General features: G+C 52.1%; 2 protein-coding genes across 3 annotated transcripts; both read left to right on the top strand.

Annotated features, from left to right (window-relative positions):
- The first annotated feature begins 313 nt into the window (after window positions 1–313).
- ELK1 (ETS transcription factor ELK1) lies at window positions 314–14,815 on the top strand. 2 transcript variants are annotated; one of them, XM_040469065.1, is made up of 7 exons: window positions 314–464; window positions 7,562–7,619; window positions 8,534–8,807; window positions 11,032–11,481; window positions 12,122–12,568; window positions 13,235–13,336; window positions 13,422–14,815. In XM_040469065.1, exons 3-7 carry the CDS (start codon window positions 8,598–8,600, stop codon window positions 13,518–13,520), a joined length of 1,308 nt encoding a protein of 435 aa, XP_040324999.1. In that variant the 5' UTR covers window positions 314–464; window positions 7,562–7,619; window positions 8,534–8,597; the 3' UTR covers window positions 13,521–14,815. The 2 variants fall into 2 exon arrangements, with proteins under 2 accessions (XP_040324999.1, XP_040324998.1); XM_040469064.1 differs by lacking the exon at window positions 7,562–7,619.
- Window positions 14,816–20,003: 5,188 nt separating this feature from the next.
- On the top strand, window positions 20,004–25,418 carry CFP (complement factor properdin). The gene is made up of 9 exons (XM_040468802.1): window positions 20,004–20,149; window positions 20,229–20,379; window positions 21,608–21,783; window positions 22,218–22,388; window positions 22,524–22,715; window positions 22,911–23,084; window positions 23,324–23,515; window positions 23,676–23,787; window positions 25,187–25,418. Exons 1-9 carry the CDS (start codon window positions 20,071–20,073, stop codon window positions 25,350–25,352), a joined length of 1,413 nt encoding a protein of 470 aa, XP_040324736.1. The 5' UTR covers window positions 20,004–20,070; the 3' UTR covers window positions 25,353–25,418.
- The last annotated feature ends 14 nt before the right edge of the window (window positions 25,419–25,432 follow it).

The following is a 25,432-nucleotide window of genomic DNA, read 5'->3' as shown; positions in this document are numbered from 1 at the left end:
TGTCTTCCATATAGGCCAATCAATGTGAGGCAGGCGCCCCCAGGATCTTGTCAATCGCCCACGGGCTGTCAGTCTTGAGCCAATTAGCGTGAAGCACCGGAGGGGGGGGCCCGGCACGCCCCCTCGGAACCCAGGCGGCCATCTGCGTTCCATCAATTCCCCTTGGGCCAATCACGGCATAGCTCTGTGGGGCAGGGCCCGCCTCCCCAGCCTTGGAAGCCGCGCGGTCGATCCTCGGTGTTCTGTCCAATCAACGAGCGGCAGAATGCTCGGCCCCTCCTCAGTAGTCCCACGTGAGCGGTGAGGAAACGCAGGGGCGGCTTCTAGCTGCTGCCGCCGCCGCCGCCGCCGCCACCACCGCCACCACCGCCGCCGCCTCGGAGCCCGGGCCTGGGGGGCGGTGGGGCTGCGCATGGAGCCCCCGCCCCCCGGAGCTGCCAACACTGCCACTGCGCTACACACAGGTGAGCCCGGGGCCTGGAGGGTGGAGGGCCAGTCCGTGACCCCACGTATCCTTCCCGCCCCCGCGCGAGGGATGTGGCTTGGCCCGTGGCCTGCCTGTGTTCGACTGCCCACCGCCACCTCCACGGCTGGTGGACCTGCCTGTGGTATTGTCCCCTCCCTTCGCCCCTTGTAGTGGAGCTGACCGTGGCGTGACCCCCCTTCCTGTTTGATAATGGATCGGTCTGCGTGCTTATATTTCTCCCCACCCCACCTTACAGTGGACTCGCCCACGGTCTTGCCCCCGCCCCCACTTAGAGGGGAGCAGTCTCTGGCATTGTCCGACTCCTTGACAGTAGGTGCACCTGAGTGTTCTTATTTCGCCTGTCCTCAACTTTCAAGGACCCCGTCTGTGGCCTTGTTTGTTCCACCACTCCTGTTCCTTGTAGTGAATCAATCCGTGGCGTTGTGCACCCCCCCACCCCCTTTAACAGTGAGTTAATCTGTGAAGTTGTATTCCTGCCTCCTTCAGTCCCCCAGCGCATCAGTCCATGGCTCTCTCACACATCTTTTTTTTTTTTTTTTTTTTTTTTTAACTGTGGATCAGTCTAAAGGCTTGTATTCACATCCCCCTAGTTATCAGCCCATTGCCCTGTCCTCCTTTTTTTGTAGACTGTAGCTCCGGTCCTTGGGCTTCTCCCTTCCTTTTAATAGTGGGTCAGTTTAGTGCTTTTTATCGCCCCATTTTCAGTAGCCCAGTCCATGGCCTCGTTCCCTTCTTTTAATCAGTCTGTGTGATGGCTTTTCTCCTCTACTGTTGTGCAGTCTGTGTGCCTTTCTGCTTCCCTTGCCCCCAGTAAATTAGATGAGCCTTTGCACTCCCCCCACCCCCACCTTTGCAGTGGATCTGTTCATTGGCCTTCCTGTCACCCATGTGCTTGCATTCAGGCACACACCCCCATACCCTCCCCTGAGTCCAGAGCTTTGTAATCCCTCCCGCGGGAGGTGCTTTTATCTTCTCCCTTTCCTTGTGGTGGATCAGTCCGTGGCCTTCTCCCCCACCCCTACCATCCTTCTTTCTTAATATTGGATCACCCTGTGTGCCTGTTGAACCCAGGTGTTTTTCACTCTAGAACACACCCCCTCATATACATCATTAACCACTAAGACATTCGGTGTCACTCCAATAAATGGATACGTTAAAGATAGTGATAATGCCATTAGGAGCCAACATTTATTGAGCACCTACTAGGGACCTGGCAAGGGGCTGTATATTAATGAGCTCATTTAATCCTCACCATCACCCTATGAGACAGGTAGTGAGGAAAGTTTGGCATAGGGGTTCAATACCTTATTCAGAGGTAAGTCCCCAGTTAGGTGACCCCCTCAACACAAAATAATTTTTGAGGCTCCCCTCTCTCACCTCACCCCATCCCACGTGAGACCCCGCTCCTTAAAAACCGAATGACTTCTCATCTCCAAGCTTTTGTTTTTGCTGTTCCCCCTGCCTGCAGAGCTGCCTCCATTCCACACCTTGTGTCAGCACCCATCCACCCCCAATCCCAGCAGCTCTGTGACCTGAGTGATTTAACCACTTCCTCCCTGCACCCGATTCCTTATTTGTAAAACGGAGAAATCAGAGCTAGACTCCCCTCCAGTGTAAAGAATGCCCAGGAGTCAATAAAACAAGTAACCTGTCTGGCCTCACCTCCTGCACCTTGTTCTCTCAGCTCTGTTCCAGCCACAGTGAGCTCCTCACTCATCCTCAAACACATCAGATGTGATCCAGCCTCAGGGCCTTTGTGTTCGTTATATTTCCTGCCTGGAACACTGTAGCCCTGATCTCGCCATGATTCCTTTCAGAGCTCTGTTCAAATGTCAGCCCGTCCCTGACCATCTGAACCTGCATACTTAGCAGGACTCAAGTCCCTTCTCTGCTTTATTGATCCTTTTGCCCCTTATCACTATCAGATACACTGTGCACTTTACCAGTTGATTGTGTTTATTGTCTCTCCCCATTAGAACGGGAGTCCCATGAGGGCTTACAATTTTTGTCTGCTTATTTACTGCTGGGTAAATATACCTAGTATATAGTAGGTGCTCAATAAGAATGTGTTGCATGAATGAATGTGAAAAATATAATTTCAGACGAATCAGGGTGGCGGGGAGGAAGATAGAGATGATGAGGGCATATGAGAGCTCGTTAAAAAGCTAGTTGGGATTGTTCATTCAGCAAACACTTAGCACCTACTGAGTACCAGGCACTCTTCTAGGTGCTGGGGATACGGGAGGGAACAGAACAGGCAGAAATTCCTGCCCTTGTGGAGCAGACGCTTGCTAAAAGTGGGTGAGATGGACTATATAAATAAAACAGTAAGTAAAATTAGATCTAGTATGTTAGACAAGCACCAAGGGGGAAAAATGAAGTAGGGAAGACAAGGATAGAGTGTGGGGGTGGTTGAAATCTTAGGCACCGGGCAGGCCTCATTTAGAAGGTGACTCTTGAATTAAGGCCTGAAGGAGGTCAGGGAGGGAGCCATAATGTCCAGGGGAAGAGTGTACCAGGCAGAAGGAACAGCCCGTGCAAAGGCCCTGAGGTCAGATTGTGCCTAGAGGGTTCAAGAAACATGAAGGAGGAGGCACCTGGGTGGCTCAGTCAGTTAAGCGTCCGACTCTGGCTCAGGTCATGATCTCACAGTTCATGGGTTCGAGTCCCGCATCCTGACAGCTCAGAGCCTTGAGCTTACTTCAGATTCTGTGTCTCCCTCTCTCTCTGCCCCTCCCCTGCTTGCACTCTTGTCTCTCTCTCAAAAATAAATAAACATTAAAAAAAAAGGAAGAAAGAAACCTGAAGGAGGATGGGGCACCTGGGTAACTCAGTCGGTAAAGCATCGAACCCAGTTCGTGAGATCAAGCCCCACATCGGGCTTGCACTGACCGCACGGAGCCTGCTTGGGATTCTCAGTCTCCCCACCCCCACTCGCTCTCTCTCAAAAATAAACATTAAAAACAGAAGAAACATGCAGGAGGCCAGTGTGGCTGGAGGAGAGTGGAGGGAGAAGGCAGGAGGCAAGGTCAGAGTGGTGATAAGAGCCAGATGGTATAGGCCATGGTGATATATAAGGCGGGGGGGGGGGGGGGAGGAGAACTGGAGAGGGGTGGCTGTGTATCTTAGCTTGATACACAAGCTGAGAGCTAACATTTGTTGGGTGTCTCCCACATGCCAGAGATAGTTTTCTAAGTCCTTTACATATATTGGCATTTAATCCTCACAAAAGCCTTTGAGAATAGTATCTTATGAGGATGTTTTACAGTTGCAGAAACAGACCCAGAGAGGTTAAGTAACTTGCTCAAGGTCACACAGCTAGAACCGGGCAGAGGAGTATGAGACCGAAGACCCAGAGAGAAGAACAGATTTGCGAGAGCAGACAGGTTGTTCGTCACATTGGCTCACACAGAGGAAGAATTTTAATTCTGCCTGGGAGATACTGGAACTTGATGATTGTAGAATAAAGGGTTTATCAGGTGTGAGAAGAGGGAAGGGCACATTCATATTCTCAGAGGTGGGACCTGGATGAACTCACGGTGCCCGTGATGTAGTGTGCCAAACTTGTGGCCACCTTAGAGTCTGTGTACAGCAGTCTGTGTACAAAGACCCTTCCCACAGAGGTTAGCGTGGCTTGCTCCCTCCCCCCCTTCAGGAGGGGACCCTCCCTGCTCACCCTGTGTAAAAATACCATCCCTGTCACCTTCTAGGGTCTTCCCCTCTGTCTCTCATCAAAGAGAACTGGTGTTGTAAAGTGCTGGGATCACTGCCTGGAGCCAAACTGCCTGGGTTTGAACCCCAGCTCTGCCAGCTTCCGGCTGCGTGATTTGGGGCAAGCCGGCAAACTCCACCTCTATTTCCTCATCTGGAAAATGGGAGGATCGTGATAATGCCCACCCCACAGTGTTGCTTTGATGATTGAGTCAAGTGATTTAAATGATATGCGGCACACAGCCAGCGCTGTAGGACTATTTTTAAAATCAGTATTATTATTTATAGCATACATATAGGTGTCTAAAAGGCCTCTGAGACGATCTCCAAAATTGACCTCCCAGTCTCGCCTCAAAACCTGCTCTCCTGCAGCGCTCCCATCTCAGTTGGTCCTAGCTCCATCGTTCCAGGCGATCAGGCCACAAACCTAGAATCACCCTTGATGATGCCTCTCTCACCCACCCCCATCCTTTTTGTCAGCAAATCCTGTTCACTCTGTTTTCACATTTTGTCCAGAACTCAGCCACCCCTCCCCAGTTCCACTGCCACCGCCACCGCCACCATCTCTCACTTGGACCGTTGCAGTAGCCTCTCCTATCCCTACAGTTGGTCTCTTCACAACAGCCAGAAGGATCCTGTTAAAATCCAAGTCACAGCCTCTTACGCCTCTGTTCACAGCCCTCTTGTGGCTCTCCTCTCACTCAGTCCTTGCAGGGCCCCAAAAAGCCTCACTCAGTCTGGCCCCCTTAGCCCCTCTGTTCTCACCTCCTACCACTTTTTGTGCCCTTACTCCCTCCTCTCTGACCTTGCCAGACTCCTTTCTCTTCCTCTGACCTGCCCAGTACTGCTCCAGCCTCAGGGTCGTTCACCCTGGCTGTGTCCCCGTGTCCTCTGCCTGGATCGACCTGCTCCCGGGGTCATCACAAACCTGACTCTCTCGTCTCATTCAGGCCTTTGCTCAAATGTCAGCTGCTCAGTGCCTACCCTCCCCTGGCTACCCTTTCAAAAATAACAACTCCTTTCCCTGCTTCATTTTCTTCCCATAGCTCTTCTCACCATCTGACATATTTTTGTACTCATTTATCTCGTTTCTTATCTGTCTTCCCCACTACAGTGTGAATTCCACTAGAGCAGGGATTTTTGTCTGTTCACTGCCATATCCCCAGCACCTGGCGCTCAATAAATGCTTGCTAGGGGCGCCTGGGTGGCTCAGTTGGTTAAGAGTCCGACTTCGACTCAGGTCATGATGTCATGGTTCGTGAGTTCGAGCCCCGCATGAGGCTGTCAGTGCAGAGCCTGCTTCAGATCCTCTGTGCCCCTCCCCCACTCGTTCTCTCCCTCTCTCCCTCTCTCCCTCTCAAAAATAAACATTAAAAAAAAATTTTTTTTTAATAAATGCTTGTTAAATGAATGAGGTGAAGAGAAGTAAACACATTTGAGGTAGGCAAATTACTAGGACTCTCATTAGGGGTCAAGTGGGAAATACGATAAACAAAATAGAAAACCCTGTGTGCTGTTGAGGCTTGAAGCAAACTGTCAGATTTCGCTTTAATTGGTAGGTTGGATTTCACCTTAATTGATAGGTTCTAGCGCGAATGAAAGAGGAACTGGTAAAATTGCCTGTCTCCACCACCAGGAGTCACACTGAACTCTTTGTGCCTCTGAAACAGGCAGGCCTTTGAAATAAACCCAGTGAAGCCTCTGATGACAGGACTCTCAAATGTGGACACTTCATGGCTCTGTGACTTGTATAATAGCCTAAAATCATGTCTGCCAAATGAGCTTCAAAACGGCTCGGACCTGAGAGGCTCGTACTGTATATTTCATTACAGATTAAAGAATCAAGCTATAAATAATAGAGGAAGGTTCTTTGAAACCTGGTTTGGAAGGTCTTCTGAACCCAACAATCCCAGCCAGTGAACAGGTGATTGATGAAAGCTCATTCCTTGAGAATAAATAGGAAGCTCCATGTTTATTTCCAGTTCACCCTCAGCAAAGAGCGCAGTTCTGGGGTGGTGGGCAGGGGTGGTCCTGTTCTCCACAGGATGTGCTGAAGAAGCAGTGTGGGGGCAGTTTAGCCTAAGGGTTTAAAGGCTTAGACAACTGGAATCTGACTGTGTGGGTCCGAATCCTGGCCGTGCCACTTAGGCTCTGTGGCCTGTACACGTCACTTGGACATTTTGTGCCTCAGCTTCCTCCCCTGTAAATTAGTGATAATAAAGAGCACCTACTTTCCAGAGTTGTGATGAGAGATAAATGAGTCAGTACCTATAAAAATAGCAGTACAGGTCTACATGCTCTTATCCAAAACCCTTGGGGGCCAGATGTGTTTCAGAATTGCACATTTTTCAGATTTTAGAAAGGCAACAAGGTGCACATACAAGATGTTACATAACACCGCTGTAGCAAAATGTACGAACGGTCACACTGAGTGAGGATCAATAAAGACCAGAAAGGGCCCTGTTCACTTCAAATCTGGTTTTGCCACCCAAAGGCTTATAAAGTTTTCTGTTGTTAGAGCTTTTTGGATTTTGGAATAGTAGGTAAGGAATCAGGAACACATTAGGAACTTAATAACTATTAAAAGCTTATCGTACTCCAGGCACATTATATTTAATCTGTACAGTAACTCTGTGAACTCGGCATTATTATTATCCCTATTTCACAGATGGGAAAGTTGAGGCACAAGGAGGTTAAAGAATATGCCCAGGGCCACACCGCTAATGAGTAGCGGAACCAGGATTCCGATCCTGGCAATCTGGCTCTTGAACCTGAGCGGTTGTCTGTTAGGCCATATTGCCTGTTCGGAACAATGCCAGCCAAGTGTTATGAACCTAATAAACGTTGGCTATTGCTGTTCTCAAGGAGGAGAACATACAGGGACAGTAACAGGCCCAAGGAATGTATAGTAGAGAGACAGGAGAGGGCCGACATTGAGTTTCAGGAAGGCTTCAGAAAGGCAAGGCTCCTGTGGCTGGGACTCGAATGATGGGAGAGACTTGTAGGCAGAAGGGAGCCCCACACAGAGTGAACAGCTTTTATGAGGGGCTAGTGGAAGGAGCCTCCTGGAAAACTTGATGTTTGATGTGGTGGAGGATACAAATGAAAACGTTCAGGTGAGGGGCATTATACTAGTTTTCCACCCTGGCTATAACAAACTGTCACAAACCCAGCTGCTTAAAACTATGTACATTATTATGTCGGCACTCCAGAGGTCAGGAGTCCGGGCCGAAACCCAGGTGTGGGCATGGCTGCATTCCTTTCTGGAGGCTCCAGGGGACCATCTGGTTCCTGCTCACTCAGGTTGCTGGCAGAATTTAGTTCCTTGAGGTTGTAGGGTTAAGGGCTCTTGTTTCCTTACAGTGGTAGCCTAACGCTATGTCACAACACCTATATCATTCACCGCGCTTCATCTCATTGTGTAAGTATTCTGTCGTCTCCCATCATCACAAGAAGGGTGAGTTCAGAACAATAAGATATTGAGAAGAGAGAGCACAGTCCCATAACTTTTATTATATAGTATATTGCCATAATTGTTCTATTTTATTATCAGTTATTTTTGTTAATCTCCTAGTGTGCCCGATTTATAAATTAAACTTTATCCTGTGTGTATATGTATAGGAAACAAACATAGTATATATAGGGTTTGGTGCTGTCCACAGTTTCAGGCATCCACTGGGGGTCTTGAAACGTATCCCCTGCAGAGAAGAGGGAATTCCTATAACCTTAAGTTCATCTGCAAAGTTCCTTTTGCCGTGTAACATAATACACTCCTAGGTTCCAGAGAGTAGGAGGTAGACATTTTTTTCCCTTTTTTTGTTTTAAAGTTTATTTTATTTATTTGAGAGAGAGAGAGAGAGAGAGAGAGAGAGAGAGAGAGAGAGAGAACGAGCAGGGAAGGAGCAGAGAGGGAAAGAGAATCCCAAGCAGGCTTTGCGCTGTCAGCATAGAATGCGACGCGGGGCTCCAACTCACGAACCATGAGATTGTGACCTGAGCCGAGATCAAGAGTCGGACCCTTAACCGACTGAGTCCCCCAGGCACCCCAGCATGTGGACACTTTTTGAGAGGGGCATTATTTTGCCTACCACAGTCTGCCCTCTGGCCCCCAAAGATTCACATTTGCCCCACACGCAAAATTCATTCACACCATCCTCGTGTCCCCCAAAGTCTCCTACCATTATGAGGGGTCATCCAAAGCCAGGCCGAGGAGCTTAGAATTTAGTCTGAGGGGGTTTAGGGAATGATGGTGGGCTTCGGGGACAGCGGTGGAGCCAAGATGGCGAGAAAAGGAATCCTCCTCCTGCTGACCTTTGCCTCCTTCTGTGTTCACAGCCTCTCAGCTCTGAGCCGTCTGCCCTCCAGGTACCCCTGGGATGGCGTGAGCACTCCCCCAGCGATGGACCCCTCTGTGACGCTGTGGCAGTTTCTGCTGCAGCTGCTGAGAGAACAAGGCAACGGCCACATCATCTCCTGGACCTCCCGGGATGGCGGTGAGTTCAAGCTGGTGGATGCCGAGGAGGTGGCCCGGCTGTGGGGGCTGCGTAAGAACAAGACCAACATGAATTACGACAAGCTCAGCCGGGCCCTGCGGTACTACTACGACAAGGTAAGGCCTCGGAGGCCAGGACCGGGAACTGCCGACATTTGCGTCAGTCATTTCATTTTTTTGCCTTACTTGTCGGAGCTGTAACTTTGAAAACAAAATTTACTATTTCCTACCCCGTTCTCTGATACTCTCACGCCGGTGTTGGGCACCCCAGACATTTAGCTCAGGTATTTCCTTTGGGCTACCGCTTTGGCTGAAACCTTCACAGCAGTGTTAATACTGACCCCTACCCCACCACCCCCCACACAACATTTCGTTTTCTTGTCTTACAGCTAAAAATGTTTGAAAACACCATTAAAAATGACTCTTCCTCATCCTGTCTTCTGGAACTGGACCAGTCCTGGGCTTCCTGTTATTTCATAATCCGCTCTTATTCCAGAATATTCTTATTCCCAGCATCAAAATCTCCATGACAGTATTATACCAACCTTTCTGTACCTCATCCTCTGGGATACTGAACATTTTTATCGATTCTTCTCTCATTCCTTTAGCTGAACCTCCAAAACAACATGTATAATGCCAGCCGCACACCCCATTCTCTTGCATTCCCAGAGCAACACTGGTCCACCCCAGTGTTTATTATTTTATCATCTTATTCCTATAGCTAAAATTTTACATTTTCCTTACCCTTTCAGACTCCCACACCGGTGCTGCGTTTCCCCTCCCCCACAATTTACCAGTTATTTCATTTTCTTCTTTATCTGAAACTTCCAAAACAATATTAATGAATACCCCTCTTCATTCCTTTACTGAGAAACACAGACCCACCCTGTGACATACCTGACCAGGATTAAGAGGTCTCTAAGGTGCCCGAGTGCCCCCCACATGCCTCTTGTCCCCTAGGACAGCCCTGGACCTATGCTGCACACCCTTAATTATTTATAGCATTTATTCCATTTTTCATATTTTATTCCTTTAGCTGAAACCTCCAAAACAATATTAATGAGGCCACCACAACATCCCTGAGATCCTCCTGACCTGTCCTGAAATATCTCAGACGTGGTCTGTGATCTACCCAGCCAGCCTTGAGATTCCCCCCAATATTTACACCAGTATTTTAATGCTCTTATCTACTTGCTGTCAGTCACTCCATTTTCTAACGGCCTTAGCTTTAAAGTCTACCACAGTATTAAGAATGGGGCTCCTCAGTTACAGCTCAGTCAAGAAATAAACTGTGAGGGGCACCTGGGTGGCTCAGTCGGTTAAGCGTCCAATTTTGGCTTAGGTCATCATCTTGAGGTTCATGAGTTCAAGCCCCACGTCAGGCTCTGTGCTGACAGCTCAGAGCCTGGAGCCTGCTTTAGATTCTGTGTCTCCGAGCTCTCTCTCTGCCCCTTCCCTGCTAGCGCTCGCGCTCTCTCTCTCTCTCTCTCTCTCTCTCTCTCTCTCTCTCTCAAATAAATAAACATTTTAAAAAAAGAAACTGTGACAAGCAAAAAAAAAAAAAAAGCCCAAAACAAAAAGAGTGAGGCTCCTCAGCCTTTTCTCCCTAGTGACGTTGCCCTGTTGTACTTCTGTGTCAATAGCTTTACATAATTCTCCATATCAGCAATTCCTCACCACATTCTTCTATATTAATTTAGTCTCTTCCAATATTTACATCAGTTACTTCGTTTTCCTGCCTTACTGCATCAGCTACACTCCCAACACTGTCTTGGCAGCCACCCCCGCAAGGTCTGGCCCTGTTAGCCCCCCAGACACCCCTGGTTCCTGGAGCCTGCTCCTGCACCGACTCCCCTAGGTGGGCCCCTTGTGGAAAGGTGCCTCAGGGTGTGGGTGTGTGTCTCTGAGTTGGGGGCGGGCGCGGGGTGCAGACGGATGGCGATGAGAAGTGACAGGGAGACTCGGAGGGCGATTGATGGGAAGGAGACCCGGAGGGGAGACGGGAAGGGGGAGAACGGCAGTAGACTAAAGGAAGAGTTGTGGAAGGCAAAGGAGAGAGGGGAGAAACGGGGAGAATACAGAGAAGGAAATCATGATGGGGAAGAGAGGTAGAAACTGAAGGACAAGGGAGGAGCCCCCAAATCAGGAAAGACGTGGGTAAAAGGCTGGGAGGGGGGACCCATGCAGGGGCAGACACAGAGGTGGGATGGCATATATGTAAAAAGACAGGAGAGGGGCAAGAAAGACCCTGGGAGATGCACCCCTCCACCCTCCATCCGTACCCCCCCCCAACTCTGGCCCTCTCCTCTAAGGCCCTCTATCCTGTCTCCTCCCTTCCCAGAACATCATCCGCAAAGTGAGCGGCCAGAAGTTCGTCTACAAGTTTGTGTCCTACCCCGAGGTCGCGAGGTGCTCCACTGAGGACTGCCCGCCCCAGCCTGAGGTGTCGATCACCTCCACTGTGGCAAATGTGGCCCCCACCGCTGTACACACTGTCCCCGGGGACACAGCCTCTGGGAAACCAGGCACACCCAAGGGTGCAGGCATGGCAGGCCCGGGTGGCTTGGCGCGCAGCAGCCGGAACGAGTACATGCGCTCAGGCCTCTATTCCACCTTCACCATCCAGTCCCTGCAGCCACAGCCACAGCCACCCCCTCATTCTCGGCCTGCCTCAGTGCTCTCCAACACCGCCCCTGCAGGAGCTGCAGTGCCCCCTTCTGGGAGCAGGAGCACCAGTCCAAGCCCCCTGGAGGCCTGCCTGGAGGCTGAGGAGGCTGGCCTGCCTCTGCAGGTAAGAACTGGAACATAGAAATTCAGTAAGAGGGAGGATATACAGTTCCCAAATGAGGAGGCGGGCTGGTGGGAGAAGGAGCATAAACATCCTACTTAGATATGGTGGAAGGAGGGACACAGAAGTTCCCTGGGAGGAGGGGTTGGGGAGGAGAGCTATGCAAGTATGAAGCTACACAAGGTGCCCGAATTTATTTGCTTAACGCATAGACTCTCTCACCTTAGCGTTCATGAGAATCACCTGGAGGGCTTTTTAAACTCGGTTGCTGGGGCCCACTCCCCAGAGTTTCTGGTTCTGTGGATCTGGGGTTGAGCGCGAGAATTTGTATTTTTAACTAGTTTCCAGGTGAGGCACATGCTGCTAATCCATAAAGCAAATTTTTGAGAACCACTGCTTTCATGAATGGGGGCAGTGTCCCCGGGAAGCCCACCCTGAGGGGCAGCCCTGTCCCTGGAGAGACGCTGCCCCAGAAGAAGCCCCACATCCTTGGCAAAGCCCCACGTCTTGTCGATGTACCTGCCTTGATGTGCGATCATGCCCCCTGCTACAAAGTCCTGCTTTCCAAGAGAAGTCCTTGGCTTCGCTAGCCCAGCAATCCTTATGCACCCCCTCTGCCCGCCCGCCCTCCCTCCTCTCTCAGGTCATCCTGACCCCACCCGAGGCCCAGAACCCTAAATCAGAAGAGATGAATGTGGATCCCGGGTTGGGCAGGCCACTGCCCCCCGAAGTGAAAGTGGACGGGCCCAAGGAAGAGGTGGAAGCCACTGTCGGTGGGGAGGCGGGGTTTGTGCAGGAAGCCGCTAAGGCCGGGCCGGAAGTTCCTCCTGCGGAGGGTGGGCCGGCCCGGCTGCCCGCGGTCGTCATGGAGACAACAGCGCAGGTCGGCGGTCTCGCGGCTTCCACTGCTTCCAACACGGAGATCGCCCAGCCTCAGAAGGGCCGGAAACCCCGGGACCTGGAGCTTCCACTCAGCCCGAGCCTGCTGGGTGGGCCAGGACCCGAGCGGACTCCAGGATCGGGAACTGGCTCCGGGCTGCAGGCGCCGGGGCCAGCGCTGACCCCGTCCCTGCTACCTACGCACACATTGGTGAGTGCCTGTGCAGGGGTGGGGCGGGCGAGGGAGGAGCTAGACTGCGAGAGCCAGTGTGGTTTCTCTGAATGAGCGGGAGGGTGGGGCCTTCGAGCCGGATTGGCTGCACTGAGACCCCAGGCTGGAGGGACGGGGCTTGATTAACGCAGGGCCCACTAGTCTCCAGTGCCTCGGGTTGGGCTGTCCGAATGAAGGGCTGGTGTGGGGAGTTTTGTGGGCAGGGATCGAGAGGCTTTGTGTGGGAACTGTTTGGTGGGTTGGGGCATGGGTTGAGGAACCTGCGTGGGGCTTTTTGGTCTGGGATTTCCTTAGCGGGTTTCCTGTGAGGTATATGGTTGAGTGGGATGTAAGAGTTGGAGGTTGATCCTAAGCTGATGGGTTGGTGACTTCGGAGGTTGAAAATGGCATGTGGATGGGGTCTTGTAGGTGGTCTTGCCCAGCGAAGCTGCAGGTGGGCTCTCAGGAGTTGGGAGGGGTGGTCTGTATAACATTGGAGAGGTGTCCTGGGCTTGACCTTAGTAGTTAGGGTGTAAGCCTGTGCAGTTTGGGAAGATAATCTCAGAAGTCCGAGTGGGAAATCTGGTGGGGCTGGAGCCAAGTTCTTTCCATTTTCCCACACCTGCCCTGTGTTCACTTGAGTTCCACCCACCCCTTCCCCCACAGACCCCGGTGCTGCTGACGCCAAGCTCGCTGCCCCCCAGCATTCACTTCTGGAGCACCCTGAGTCCCATTGCACCCCGTAGCCCAGCCAAGCTCTCCTTCCAGGTGGGATCCCCTTCCCCCATCTCGGAGAGGGTGAGAGACCCTGGCATGGCCCCCATCCCTGACCTTTCCCTATTTCTGTCCCCAGTTTCCGTCCAGTGGCAGCGCCCAGGTGCACATCCCTTCCATCAGCGTGGATGGCCTCTCAACCCCCGTGGTGCTCTCCCCAGGGCCCCAGAAGCCATGACTACCATCACCACCGCCACCACTCCCTTCTGGGGTCACTCCATCCATGGCCCTGAACTTCTCTCCAGCCAGCCGTCTCAAGGAGAAACATAGTTCAGCTGACAGACTTGTGCTCTAGTCGTGGTAGGGTAGGGATTCTTAGGAAGGATCGCTCAATAACCCTTCCACAGGAAACACAACAACTTCTCTCTTCTTGGTCAGTTCCCCAGTGGCCGCCCTTACACGTCTCCTACTGCAATGGTGGGGGCGGTTTATTTATTTATTTTTTGAAGGCCACTGGGAGGAGTCTGGCCCAACCCTTTTAGGGGGGTGGTGAGGACATCTCCCCCATCTCTGCATTTTTCCCCTAAGATAAGATAATCGGGGTCTGGCTTGAGAAGGACCTTTTCTTTATTTATTTCTCAGCCGGCCCTTGGGAAGCTGAGGGAGCCCTGTCTCCATTTGGGGGTGTGGGTAGAAGAGGTAGCTTATTGTAGTTTATTATTCCTGGCCATACCCAAGGGTCCAGGAAGAATTTGTGCCGTTTAACGGTTTGGGAGTCTTGGCCGAGGAAGTCTCACACCCTTGAAATAGGATTTTCCACCTCCCCAGCCTCTCTCTCAGATACCATCTTTTTGGCCAGGGAGAAATGCTCCTTTTGTTCTTCTCCCCCTGAGAAGCCATTCCTGTGTCTGCCAAACTCCTGGGGTCCTGTCTGTTACCTCCCAATGGAGGGTTTTTTTGGGGGGAGTGGTCCCCGTCTGGGGGGCCCCTCCAGCCAGTACTCCAGGTCTCCTTGTCCCCCACCCCTTGCCATTTTGATAGTATAATCTATTTTTAAACAGGGCTTTTCAATAGGGGAGAGGGGAGCATCTCTTCCTATATCGGAGATGGGGTGGGTGGGAAGGAAGGGATTTGGGGGGGAATCTTCCTGCCACCCCCAAGTGTTTATTTTTGATACCAAACGTGTATTTTCAGCTCCCTCCCTCCCAGCCCCCCAATTTCCTGCAGGCGGGTACAAAGGACCCTTTAAGTGTCCCTGGAGTTGGGAGGGAGGAATGGGGGGCATAAAGCCTATCCTATCTTAATTCCAGGCTGGAGAGGAGGGTGGGTTCAAAAGACTCCTGGGCTCACCTCCTGTATGCACCGGTCCAGCCCGGGCCTGGGGACCTGGGGGTTGGTGATTTGGGGGACGGTGCTACACCTGTCTCCACCGTTTGTTTTACTTCCCCCAAAAAAATGGATCTTTTTTTTTTTTTTTCTAAGAGTCCCAGAGAATGGGGAATTGTTCCTGTAAATATATATTTTTAAAGGTGATGTTGGAGTCTGCTAGCCGTTTTTCCCTGAGACCATTGGGACTGACTGTGACAGGCAGGAGTTTGTATGAAGGGCGGTGAGGGTGTGAAATTGACTACGAGAGGTAGCATGGCGGTGTGTGTCAGAGAGACTGCAGATCGGTGACCACATGTGTGAAGAAGAGAGCAAGTGTGGAGAGCTGTGATCGTGCATGCATGCGTGTGAAACCGTGTATGAGAGAGTGGTGGCTGTAACCACAAGCGACATCGTGTCTATGTGAGAAGTTATGGCTGTGTGGCAGAAAATCACTGTGGGACGGAATGACTGATTAAGGTACTGTGCACGAGACCGGAGGTGCGTGTGAAGTCCTGTTTAGGCAAAGGTAGCAGGGGCCACACCCCTGACACTGACAGGCTGATGATGGTGAGGGAGACAGACCGAGTGACCAAAACGATGTGTGAGCCTGTACGGGCACGAAGGTGCAGTGGAGATGGTCAGAGACACTTCACTGTAAATAAGCAGATGACCGGGAGATGGTTTGTGTGTGAAACTTCACGCAAGGCTGTGGTAGCAACTGAAGCCATGGCAGCCTTGTGGGGAAAGTCGGTGGTACGAGGAGAAAATGGCTGTGAGGCCAGATGGGTGCCTGAGACACAAGATCCAGGAACGCGTGATTGTGTGTGTCGACACTGTTCGTGTGAGACTAGCAAAGACTGAGCACCTGAGAAAAGATGGCTCTGGCCAGGGAAGCGTGAGGCTGCAAAGTGTGCATGTGCCTGTGTACGTGTGCTTTGTGTGCGTGTGTGTGTGTGTGCGTGTGTGTGTGTGTATACCTGAGACGAGTGGCAGATTGATTACAGTTTCTACTCCAGTATAGCCCGGGGGCTCAGGGGGAACTGTGACAGCAGGAGAGAAGATGATGGCGAGGCCGAGTGACTGAAACAGTACGAGAGACCACATAAGTGTTTGTGAGTGAGAGCCAAGAAGGAACACGGCACTGTGTGAGAGAGAATCAACAGCCCAGCAGTGAGCGAGTCTGTGAAACATCTCATGTGGGACTTTAATCAGAGGGGTTTTTTTTTTTAAATATTTTTTAAGTGTATTTATTTAGAGAAAGAGAACAAACTGGGGAGGGGCAGAGAGAGAAGGGGACAGAGGATCTGAAGTGGGCTCTGCACTGACAGCAGAGAGCCCAGTGTGGGGCTTGAACTCACAAACCGTGAGATCGCGGCCTCAGCCGAAGTCGGACACTTAAGCCACTGAGCCACCCACGTGCCCCTAATTAGAGGTTTTAATGTGTGTGAAAATCAGAAAATGAGGCCCTGGGAGGCCATGGGATTGGTATGTGGGAGAAGCGGGCAAGGCTGTAGCTGTGTTCAAGTGTCCCTGCTAAGGAAAGATGGTGTGAAGGACCAAGGCCATGAGAGACCGTGTGTGTGTGTGTGTGTGTGTGTGTGTGTGTGTGTGTGTGAGACACTGAGAGCCTCATAGCAGTTGAGAATTGGTGACTACAGATGGCAGAGGCTGACTGAAGAAACATGACCGTGACAGTGAACAGGTGACCGAGACAGCATCTGAGATACAGATGGTCTGAGTGTATGTGAGCCTCCTTGCAAGAGACTGTTAAAGGCTGTAAATCAGGACTGGGTATATTGAACGCCGCTGGAGAAGAAACGTAACACGAGGTGACTGACACAGTGTCTGAGATACCGTATGACTGCATGCGTGTGCACCTTAGCTACCATCGGCGACTGTGGCTGTGTGAGATGGATGGGGGCTTGGGTGAGAAGAGATAGGAGAGATGGCGATTTCATCTGTGTGCGAGAAAGTCCATGAAAGACCAGCAGGGGCTATAAATCAGTGACTATTCTGATATGTGACTAAGTGGTAGAAACATCTAAAGGCGTGACTGTGTTGTGTGCATGTGAAAAACTGGTAAGAGGACATGGTGGTGTTACTGGCCAAATGAGGGAGGCTGTAAGACGTGTGTGTGTGTGTGTGTGTGTGTGTGTGTGTGTGTGTGTAGCTGTTTGTAGGAGACCAGGAATCCATGACCGAGAAAATGACTCCCTGAGTGTGTGAAGGAAAGCCTGAGAGGCTGTGAGACCAAATATGTAAATGAGCCCTGCTCCTAAGACACTCTAGTAGAGACTAGAGATCCAGAACTGTGTGTAACTGTGTTTAAAAAAAAAAAAAGGGTGAGAGAAAATGACCAAGGCCAGACGAGACTGAGAGACCACGGAGCAAATATGCCAGGCCTGGGAGAAAGTCACTTCCTCTACGGGTCCTGCCTCTTCTGTCCCCTGCGCTGGCTTCTCCCAGTTCTCCAAAACTTGAAACGCTGGAGTTCCCGGGGTTTTACCTGGCACAAGGTGAAGTCTCCAGGAAGTCTGGTCCAGTGCCGGCCCTTGAGACTCTACTTATCCCCTCAGCGGCGATGCCCACATTTTTACCACCAGCCCAGACTCTGTTTCATCGCACTTGTCAGAATCTCTAGAGTCTTGTTGATTTCACATATTTATTCATTCGGCGCCTGTTTATTGAGCCCTGCGGCCACAGCAGTTACCAAGCCAGGCACAAATCCCTGCCCTTTGGAGAGCAGGCATTTTAGTGAGGGTGATGGTGATGGACAAGAAAGAAACAGATAAATACATCATATTAGGCGGCAGTGCAATAATTACGTGGGACAAGAATCTCTCACTCCGTTGAAATAATAAATCTTCAGAGTCATTTTATTGCCAAACATGGAAGAAGATGGAAGCACCAACACCCCTCTTCCACAGCGAGTCCTAGGAGTATACAGTTTAGGCACAAAAGAACTATCAACTCTATCATTATTACCAGGGCAACGGGTGATTAGATAAAACAGCCAACCAGAATCACAGGTTTCTTGGGGAGTTTGTTTCTGCAGGATTAACACCGAGCTGATGTTTGAGTCTTGGAATCTTAACAAGATCCCTTTGTTCAAAGCATACTTTCAAAGACAGGCTTATGTTCTCAGGAAACAGTACATCTGTAACGGATACAAATGTCAACATATCACCCATAACACAAGACCAACATCCTTGCGAAAGTTCTCTTTTAACACCTGACCCGATCAAATTCTATTACCTTGTTTTAATTTGCAGAACGGTACCTCTCCCTCCATGAATGCAGAGGAAATGACACCCGGCCTTCCTAACTTTCTTAGACTTTTTTTAATGTTGATGTATTTTTGAGAGAGAGAGACAGCACATGTAGGGGAGGAGCAGAGAGAGGGAGACAGAATCCCAAGCAGGCTCCAGGCTCTGAGCTGTCAGCACAGAGCCCGACGCAGGGCTCAAATTCACGAACCCTGGAGATCATGACCTGAGCCGAAGTCAGATGCTTTACTGACTGAGCCACCCAGGCACCCCAGACTCTTTTTTGTTAATTAAAGAACTTCCTGTTCTTAAAGTGGGCTCTGGAGTTTCACTCATCAGGGCTTATGAGAAAAAAGAAAAGAGCAGGTCCGTGGAGCTCAGTTTTACCTGCATCAACAAGGGGCTGAAGAGGACTTAATTATTAACAGTAAAAGAAGGAGCATGCAGAATTGTTTTTATAGATGAGACCTACAAAGAAAGAGGTTTCAGTGACTAGAATGGTTCTTAAAGTGTAGTCCCCAGACCAGCAGCATCAGTGTCACCTGGGAGCCTGGTAGAAATGCACATTCTTTTCGTTTTAATGTTTATTTATTTTGAGAGAGAGTGTGAGCAGGGGAGGGGCGAAGAAAGAGAGAGAGAATCCCAAGCAGACTCTGCACTGACAGTGCAAAGCCCAACACGGGGCTCAATCTCACAAATCATGAGATCATGACATGAGCTGAAATCAAGAATCGGATGTTTGAGCCACCCAGGCATCCCTAGAAATCTATATTCTTTTTTTTTTAACCTTTTTTAAGTTTATTTATTTATTTTGAGAGAGACAGAAGGAGAGAGAATTCCAAGCAGGCTCTGCGCTGTCAGTGTGGAGCCCAATGTGGGGCTTGAGCTCACGAACCACAAGATCGTGACCTGAGCCAAAGTCGGATGCTTAACTGACTGAGCCACCCAGGCACCCCTAGAAATGTACATTCTTGAGTCCTACCCCACACCTACAGAATCAGAAACAGGTGGGGCCCAGCAATCTGTGATTCAACAGATCTTCCAGATAATTCTGATGCACACTAAGGCTTGAGAGCCCCTGGGCTACAGAGTGACAGGAGTGCCATACAAAAGGGTAGCTAGAGAAAGCCTCTGTGAGGGAGATGACCTTTTTTGTTTGTCTCCTCTTTTAGAGCGTAAGCCCCTAGAGGGCCAGGATTTGGGGCCATCTTATGCTCTGCTCCATCGAGTGCCAAGAACAGCATCTGACTCCCAATAGATGCTCAATACACGTTGAGTGAATGTATTTAACAAGCAGCACCTACTGTATGCCAGGCACTGTTCTAAGGACTTTTAAGAATCTGAAAGTCCCAGTCTTTGCAACAAACTCCATGATACAGGCTCAGGGCGGGGCTTGTTACCCACCCCAGTTACCCGATGGATCGTGGTCAAGCTCGGTCCTTCCCAACCACCCCCTCCCCGGGCCCCAGCTGCCCCCACCTGGGACAGTGGATAGTCCCACTTCACTCCCACACCCTTTTTCCCATACTTTCACTTCCCCTTCTCACTTCCCTGTGCTGACCGCCCTTCCCCATGCTGACCACAGGGAACCTCACTTTCAGGAAAGAGGAGGATGAAGCAATTACCTCGATCCAATGAGGAGGGACACACTGAGCACCCTACACTCATTTCCCGTCGTCCAACCCCCACTTGAGGTTGACACTATCGTTGTGGTACGGACTGCTTTTTACCGTTGGAGAAACTGAGGCTCGGAGAGGTTCAAGTGACTTACCCAAGGTCACCCAGATAGCAAGTGTATGCTCCATTTCCTCTCAGTAAGGATGTGACCAGGGAGCACTGACTGAGTACTCAAGGGTTGCTGGGCAGGGTGCGGGTGCCGGGGATACAGTGAGGAGCAAAACCGGACCAAGAGTGAGGCAGGAAGTAGGGAGGGGAGAGCAGAGCAGGAGGCCTCTAGGGGAAGAGGTGACAGGAAAGAGGTTGAAGCTTCGGGGACCCTGCACGACACTCTCCCCTCCCCCCCAACTGCCCTCCCTCTCCCAGTTCCTCCTGGCCCGGTTCCTCTTTTCCACTGATTCCAGAGCCGGGTCAGCCCATACAAAGCCAGGCCTCCTCTCTGGCGGAGGGCAGAGCTGCTGGGGTGCAGTGCTCAACATGCCCGCCCGAGCACAGACCCCTCGGTTGCTACCACTGCTGCCGCTGCCGCTGCTGCTCGCCCTGCTGCCAGCCACAGGTGAGTGGGTGAGGGCTCCCTGGGGTGCTGGGGCCCATGACAGCCCTGACCATGCCCCCCCCCCCCAACCCTGTTCCAGGCTCAGACCCCGTATTGTGCTTCACCCAGTATGAGGAAGCCACAGGCAAGTGCATGGGCCTCCTGGGGGGAGGTGTCAGTGTGAATGATTGCTGCCTCAACCCTGCCTACGCCTTCCAGAAGCCTGGCAGCAAGCTGTGCCAAGCATGCAGGTGAGGGGGCACGGGGGTTGCAGGAGAGGCCACCCACAACTGGGGCCTTTGCTCCTCTGGGATTTCCAAGGGCGACTCCAAGGCCCTGATCAGGACCACAGCCCAGAGGTTCTCAGCCTCTGTTGACATTTGGGGCCGGAACATTCTTTGTTGTAGGGAGCTGACCTGTGCATTGCAAAACCTGTACTCTGGAGCCTCCCTGTCCTCCCACTTGATGCCAGTAGCAACTCCCCCAGCCAATCGCGACAACCAAACTGTCTCCAGACATTGCCAATTGTCCCCCCACCTGGGGGGCAAAACCACCCGGGTTGAGAACCACTGCCAAAGCTTGGGTATTGAGAACTTCCTGCATACTGGAAGCATCGTGGGTGGAGTACAGCTCAGGTATTCTGAAGGTAGCTCACATCCCCTAATTGTGATTTCAGCTCATACTGCGTGCTTACTGTATACAGACGTGTCGTGGGGGTGGGAGAGTTTGGGGAATTGTGAGGGCAGCTCCAGGCTCCTGAGTAGCCCCTAGTTATGATGACACTTCACGTTGTTCGTTGAGTACTCCCAGCACACTGGATGCATTGCAGAGGTCATGGGTAGCTGGAGGATTTCTGAGGGTGTCTCTAGTCTCCCAATCATGATGCCAGCCTACATATATTGAACCCTTACTGTATGCCAAACATGTTTTCTAACAGTTTACTGTATATCCTGGATACACCCTATGGAAGGGGAGCTTGGGGAGTTTTGAAGGCAGCTCTGGGCCCCTAGTCGTGTCAACAGTTCACATCAGTTTAGTATTATGCTGTGCAGGGAGTTGGGGATAGATCTGGGGTGTTTCTGACCAGGTCTCTAAGCTCACTGGGTTGATAGCTCCTGTTTATGAAGCACTTCCTGTTTACCAGCTATCATGTACGGTGGTGGCCTGGCAGGTTTCTGACAGCAGGTCTGGGCCCCTAGTCCTTATATTTGCTTACTGCATGCCTGGCACTATCCTTGAGGGACCTCAAAGGGTTCCAGGTCCCCAATCGTGAACGTCAATGATATCGTTAAGTGCTTACTGCGTGCCCTCCTCTTCCCATTTAATCCCTGACATCCCTAAAGAGGTAGGTACTCTGACCAATCCATTCCACATACACTCAGCCCGCGCCCCCACCCTGTGCCTGCCCACACTCTGTAGTCCAGTACATCATCCTTGCCAGCTCCAGCCAGGATGAGACATATGTGCTCCTCTCTGCAGGCCTCCACGTTGGTCGCCGTGGTCTGCGTGGGGCCCCTGCTCGGTGACCTGCACTAAGGGATCCCAGTTACGGCACCGGCGCTGCATAGGCTGGGATGGGCAGTGCTCTGAGAAGGTCGAGCCTGGGACCCTCGAGTGGGAGCTGCAGGCCTGTGAGGACCACCTGTGCTGTCCTGGTGAGGAGGATCCCCAAGGCAGGCGACCCTGGGAACAATCAGGGCAGAGGCCCTAAGGGCAGGACTGTGCCTGATGTGTGTGAGGCACTAAGGAACAGGCCGGTGTGGCTGGAGGAGAGTTGTGGGAGGCGACATCAAAGGGGAACTGATCCTTGTGGGCTAGGAAAAGGATGCTGGCTTTTATTCTGTGGTCATGGGCAGACGGGGAACGTGAGTGGATTTGGCTTGTGACATCCCTCTCACTGTCAGGAGGAGGGCAGATTGTATGTGGTGAGGGCTGAAGCAGAGGGGACCGGTGTGAAGGCTACTGCAAGAGTCCGGGGGAGCAATGATGTTGCACCAAGTGTGGCAGAGGATGTGGGGCACGTGAGGAAGTGAGGACCCCCGCATGATGCCCCCATTTCCATCCTGTCCCCCTCCCTTCTATCCCACAGAGATGGGTGGCTGGTCCGACTGGGGTCCCTGGACGGCTTGCTCTGTCACCTGTTCCAAAGGGACCCGGACCCGTCAGCGAACATGTGATCACCCCACCCCCAAGTGTGGGGGCCACTGCCCAGGAAAGCCACAGGAGTCAGAACCCTGCGACACCCAGAAGGTCTGCCCCAGTGAGTGAAGGCAACCACAGGGCACTGATGCAGGCACCTGGGGTGGGTCTCGGGGTTCCAGCAGGGAACTGCCAGGGCTGGAGGACTTCAGCATGCATGACCACACTTAGCATCCCCTGCCCTGTCCCGCCACAGTACACGGGGCCTGGGCTGCCTGGGGTCCCTGGGGCCCCTGCTCGGGTTCCTGCCACGGTGGACCCAGCAAACCTGTGGAGATACGAAGCCGCACGTGTTCTGCACCTAAGCCGTCCAAGGAGCCTCCTGGAAATCCCTGCCTGGGGCCAGACAGTGAACAGCACACCTGCTCCGGCCTGCCACCCTGCCCAGGTACACAGGGATGAGGCCTCTGACACTCTGTTCTTGACTCGGGCACAGACGCTCTGCCATTTCAGGGGATAGAGATCCTAGGCCACGTGACCATGGAGCTCTTCACTGGGGCTTTGTTCGTCTGCCTCGAGGGTCTAGGGGCTGAGGGGAAGATTGAGGTGGACTTTCTTCTCACTTCATCCCCCACCCCAACAGTGGCTGGTGGCTGGGGACCATGGAGCCCTATAAGCCCCTGTCCTGTGACCTGTGGCCTGGGCCAGATCCTGGAACGACGGACATGTGATCACCCTAAGCCCCAGCATGGGGGCCCCTTCTGTGCTGGTGATGACGTCCGGACCTTAATCTGCAACACGGCCGTGCCCTGCCCAGGTCAGTACCTCAAGATGTATTGTCGCCATGCCTTAGCCCTCACCCATCTCTGCTGCCCAGTTCCTGCTACTAATGCCTTGTTCCTGCCTCTGACTCCCCCATTCCTGGCCCTGGTGCCTCAGTCCCACCCCTGATCCCCCATCCACACATCTGCTCACCCCCGCTCCTTCCCCCAGTCTTCATTCCTTCCTCTGGATCCCCTCACTGGCCCCCTTGTCTGGTTGCCCCTGTCTCTGCAGTGAACGGAGAGTGGGGGCCCTGGGGGCAGTGGAGCCCCTGCTCCCGTCGGAACATAAAAACTATCAGCTGTGAGGCGATCCCCGGCCAGCAGACACGCTCTCGGAGCTGCAAGGGCCGCAAGTTTGACGGGCAGCGGTGCATCGGGGAACAACAAGACATCCGTCACTGCTATAACATCCAGCGCTGCCCCTGTGAGTGCCCCTGCGGACGAGCCTGTGAGGCTGGGGCCGCCCATGCAGTGAAGGGGGCGGTTCTGACTCTACCGTGGACCCCATGTCCCTGCCACCTCTCTCTCTCTCTCTCTCTCTCATTCCCCACCCCACTGAGACCTCTCATTCTGACTCCTTGCAGGGAAAGGCTCATGGTCGGAGTGGAGTAGCTGGGGGCTGTGCATGCCCCCATGTAAACCCAACCCTGTACAAACCCGCCAGCGCCTCTGCACGGCCCCGCTCCCCAAGTTCCCGTAAGTGAGGGGGTACAGTGTGCCCAGGAGGGGGCGGGAGAGTCTGCTCAGCTCCCTGCAACCAGGGCGTCCACTCCTGGGTCTAAGGTGCCTGCCCTGACAATTGCCACCTCTCACCTGCAGGAAGAGGAGAGAAACTAAGGAAGCAGCTGAGAAAGAGAATACTGAGGGGAGAATTGGTAGCCTCTGTGCCCTCTGAGCCTCTCATTCAGTCACTCAGCCATTCCCCCATCCCCCCAGTCCTTCCTGCGACTGTGTGCTCTCACTCTCTCGGTTACCCATGCTTCCATTTGCTCCTTCTGTCACTCAAGCCTTCATTCACTTATTCATTCCTTCAGCCACCCACATCTCACTCAACGTGTCACTGCCCCAAGGCACTTGAAGGCCTTTTTGGCAACAATCATAGGCCCACAGAACCCAGGTCCCTTGGGTCCCCCCAAAGGATCCAGGTCAGCAGAGCCCTGACAGAAGGCAAATGCGGAACAGTTGGGGCATGGATAAGGGGCTGCCATCTTGACCCAGGCCCAGGAAGCTTATCGGGTCTCCCCTGGCAGGAGGGGCATTCCCAGTCTCATTACTGTGTGAGCAGAGTCCTGGACATAGGTGACCAGCCGCCCAAAGTGTTTCCTGGTGGCCCAGGTGTTGGAGAGGGTTAAAACGCCCACTCATCCCTTCTGTATTTCCAGATACACCAAGCCACTAGATTGAGTGGGCCATTCTCAACTCATGGAAGGCCTGCCATCTGGGAACTGGTCTCTGGCTCTGGGGTTTCTAGGGGATCTTGAAAACGAGTTACAGGTGTTGAGTGGAGGCAGAAAGCACTTGACAGAGTGGGGAAACGAATGGATTTGAATGAGGGGACTGGAGTGAGAGCAGATGAATGGAGTGCTTGCCTTGTGGGAGGAATAAGCCAGGCAAAGACCATTCTGGACGTGGGACTAAGTCCAGATGAAATGGAAGAGAGAGAGGTTGGCTTGGGGCAGGCATGTGGGCCCAAAAACAAGGTCTCGAATACCAGGGCAAGGCATCTGGCGTCTTTTCCAGTGGGCAATAGAGAGAGATGTAAAGGATTTGGAAGGTAGGAGAGGGTAACTCTTGTCAATAAGTAACAATTGCCAGCATTTATTGAGCACTTACTGTGTACCAGACAGTACTCTGAGCATTTTATCTAAATTAACTCAGTTATCCTCACTCAGCCCAGTAAGGTGGGTATTATCATTATGCCAATTATTCCCATGTTTCAGATGAGCGGAGGGAAGATACAGAAATTGCCCGATATCTCATAGCCAGAAAATAGTGTTGGGCACTCAGTAGGCACAGTAGGCACTCAATAAGAATTTGTTGAATGCATTCTTGCCTTCCTTGAGCTTCTCCCCTCCATTCCCCTCTAATGCCCCAGGCCCACCATTACCGTGGTCGAAGGGCAGGGTGAGAAGAACGTGACCTTCTGGGGGAAGCCATCAACACTGTGCGAGATGCTGCAGGGGCAGAAGGCGGTGGTGGAGGAGAAACGGCCCTGTCTACACGTGCCTGAATGCATAGACCCTGAGGATGAGAAGCTCTAACACCTCTCTCTCCCACTCTGACCCCCGGACCTCCCAAACTTCAATAAACGGATCTCTTCCCCAGGAGGTATTTTCCGCTC

The sequence above is a fragment of the Herpailurus yagouaroundi genome, unplaced genomic scaffold, assembly GCF_014898765.1.
Source record: "Herpailurus yagouaroundi ecotype Mexico unplaced genomic scaffold, PumYag 67793, whole genome shotgun sequence".
In the NCBI taxonomy this organism is placed as follows: Eukaryota; Metazoa; Chordata; class Mammalia; order Carnivora; family Felidae; genus Herpailurus; species Herpailurus yagouaroundi.
Note: the sequence above shows the minus strand (reverse complement) of the source record. Positions and strands in the feature narration are given on the sequence as shown.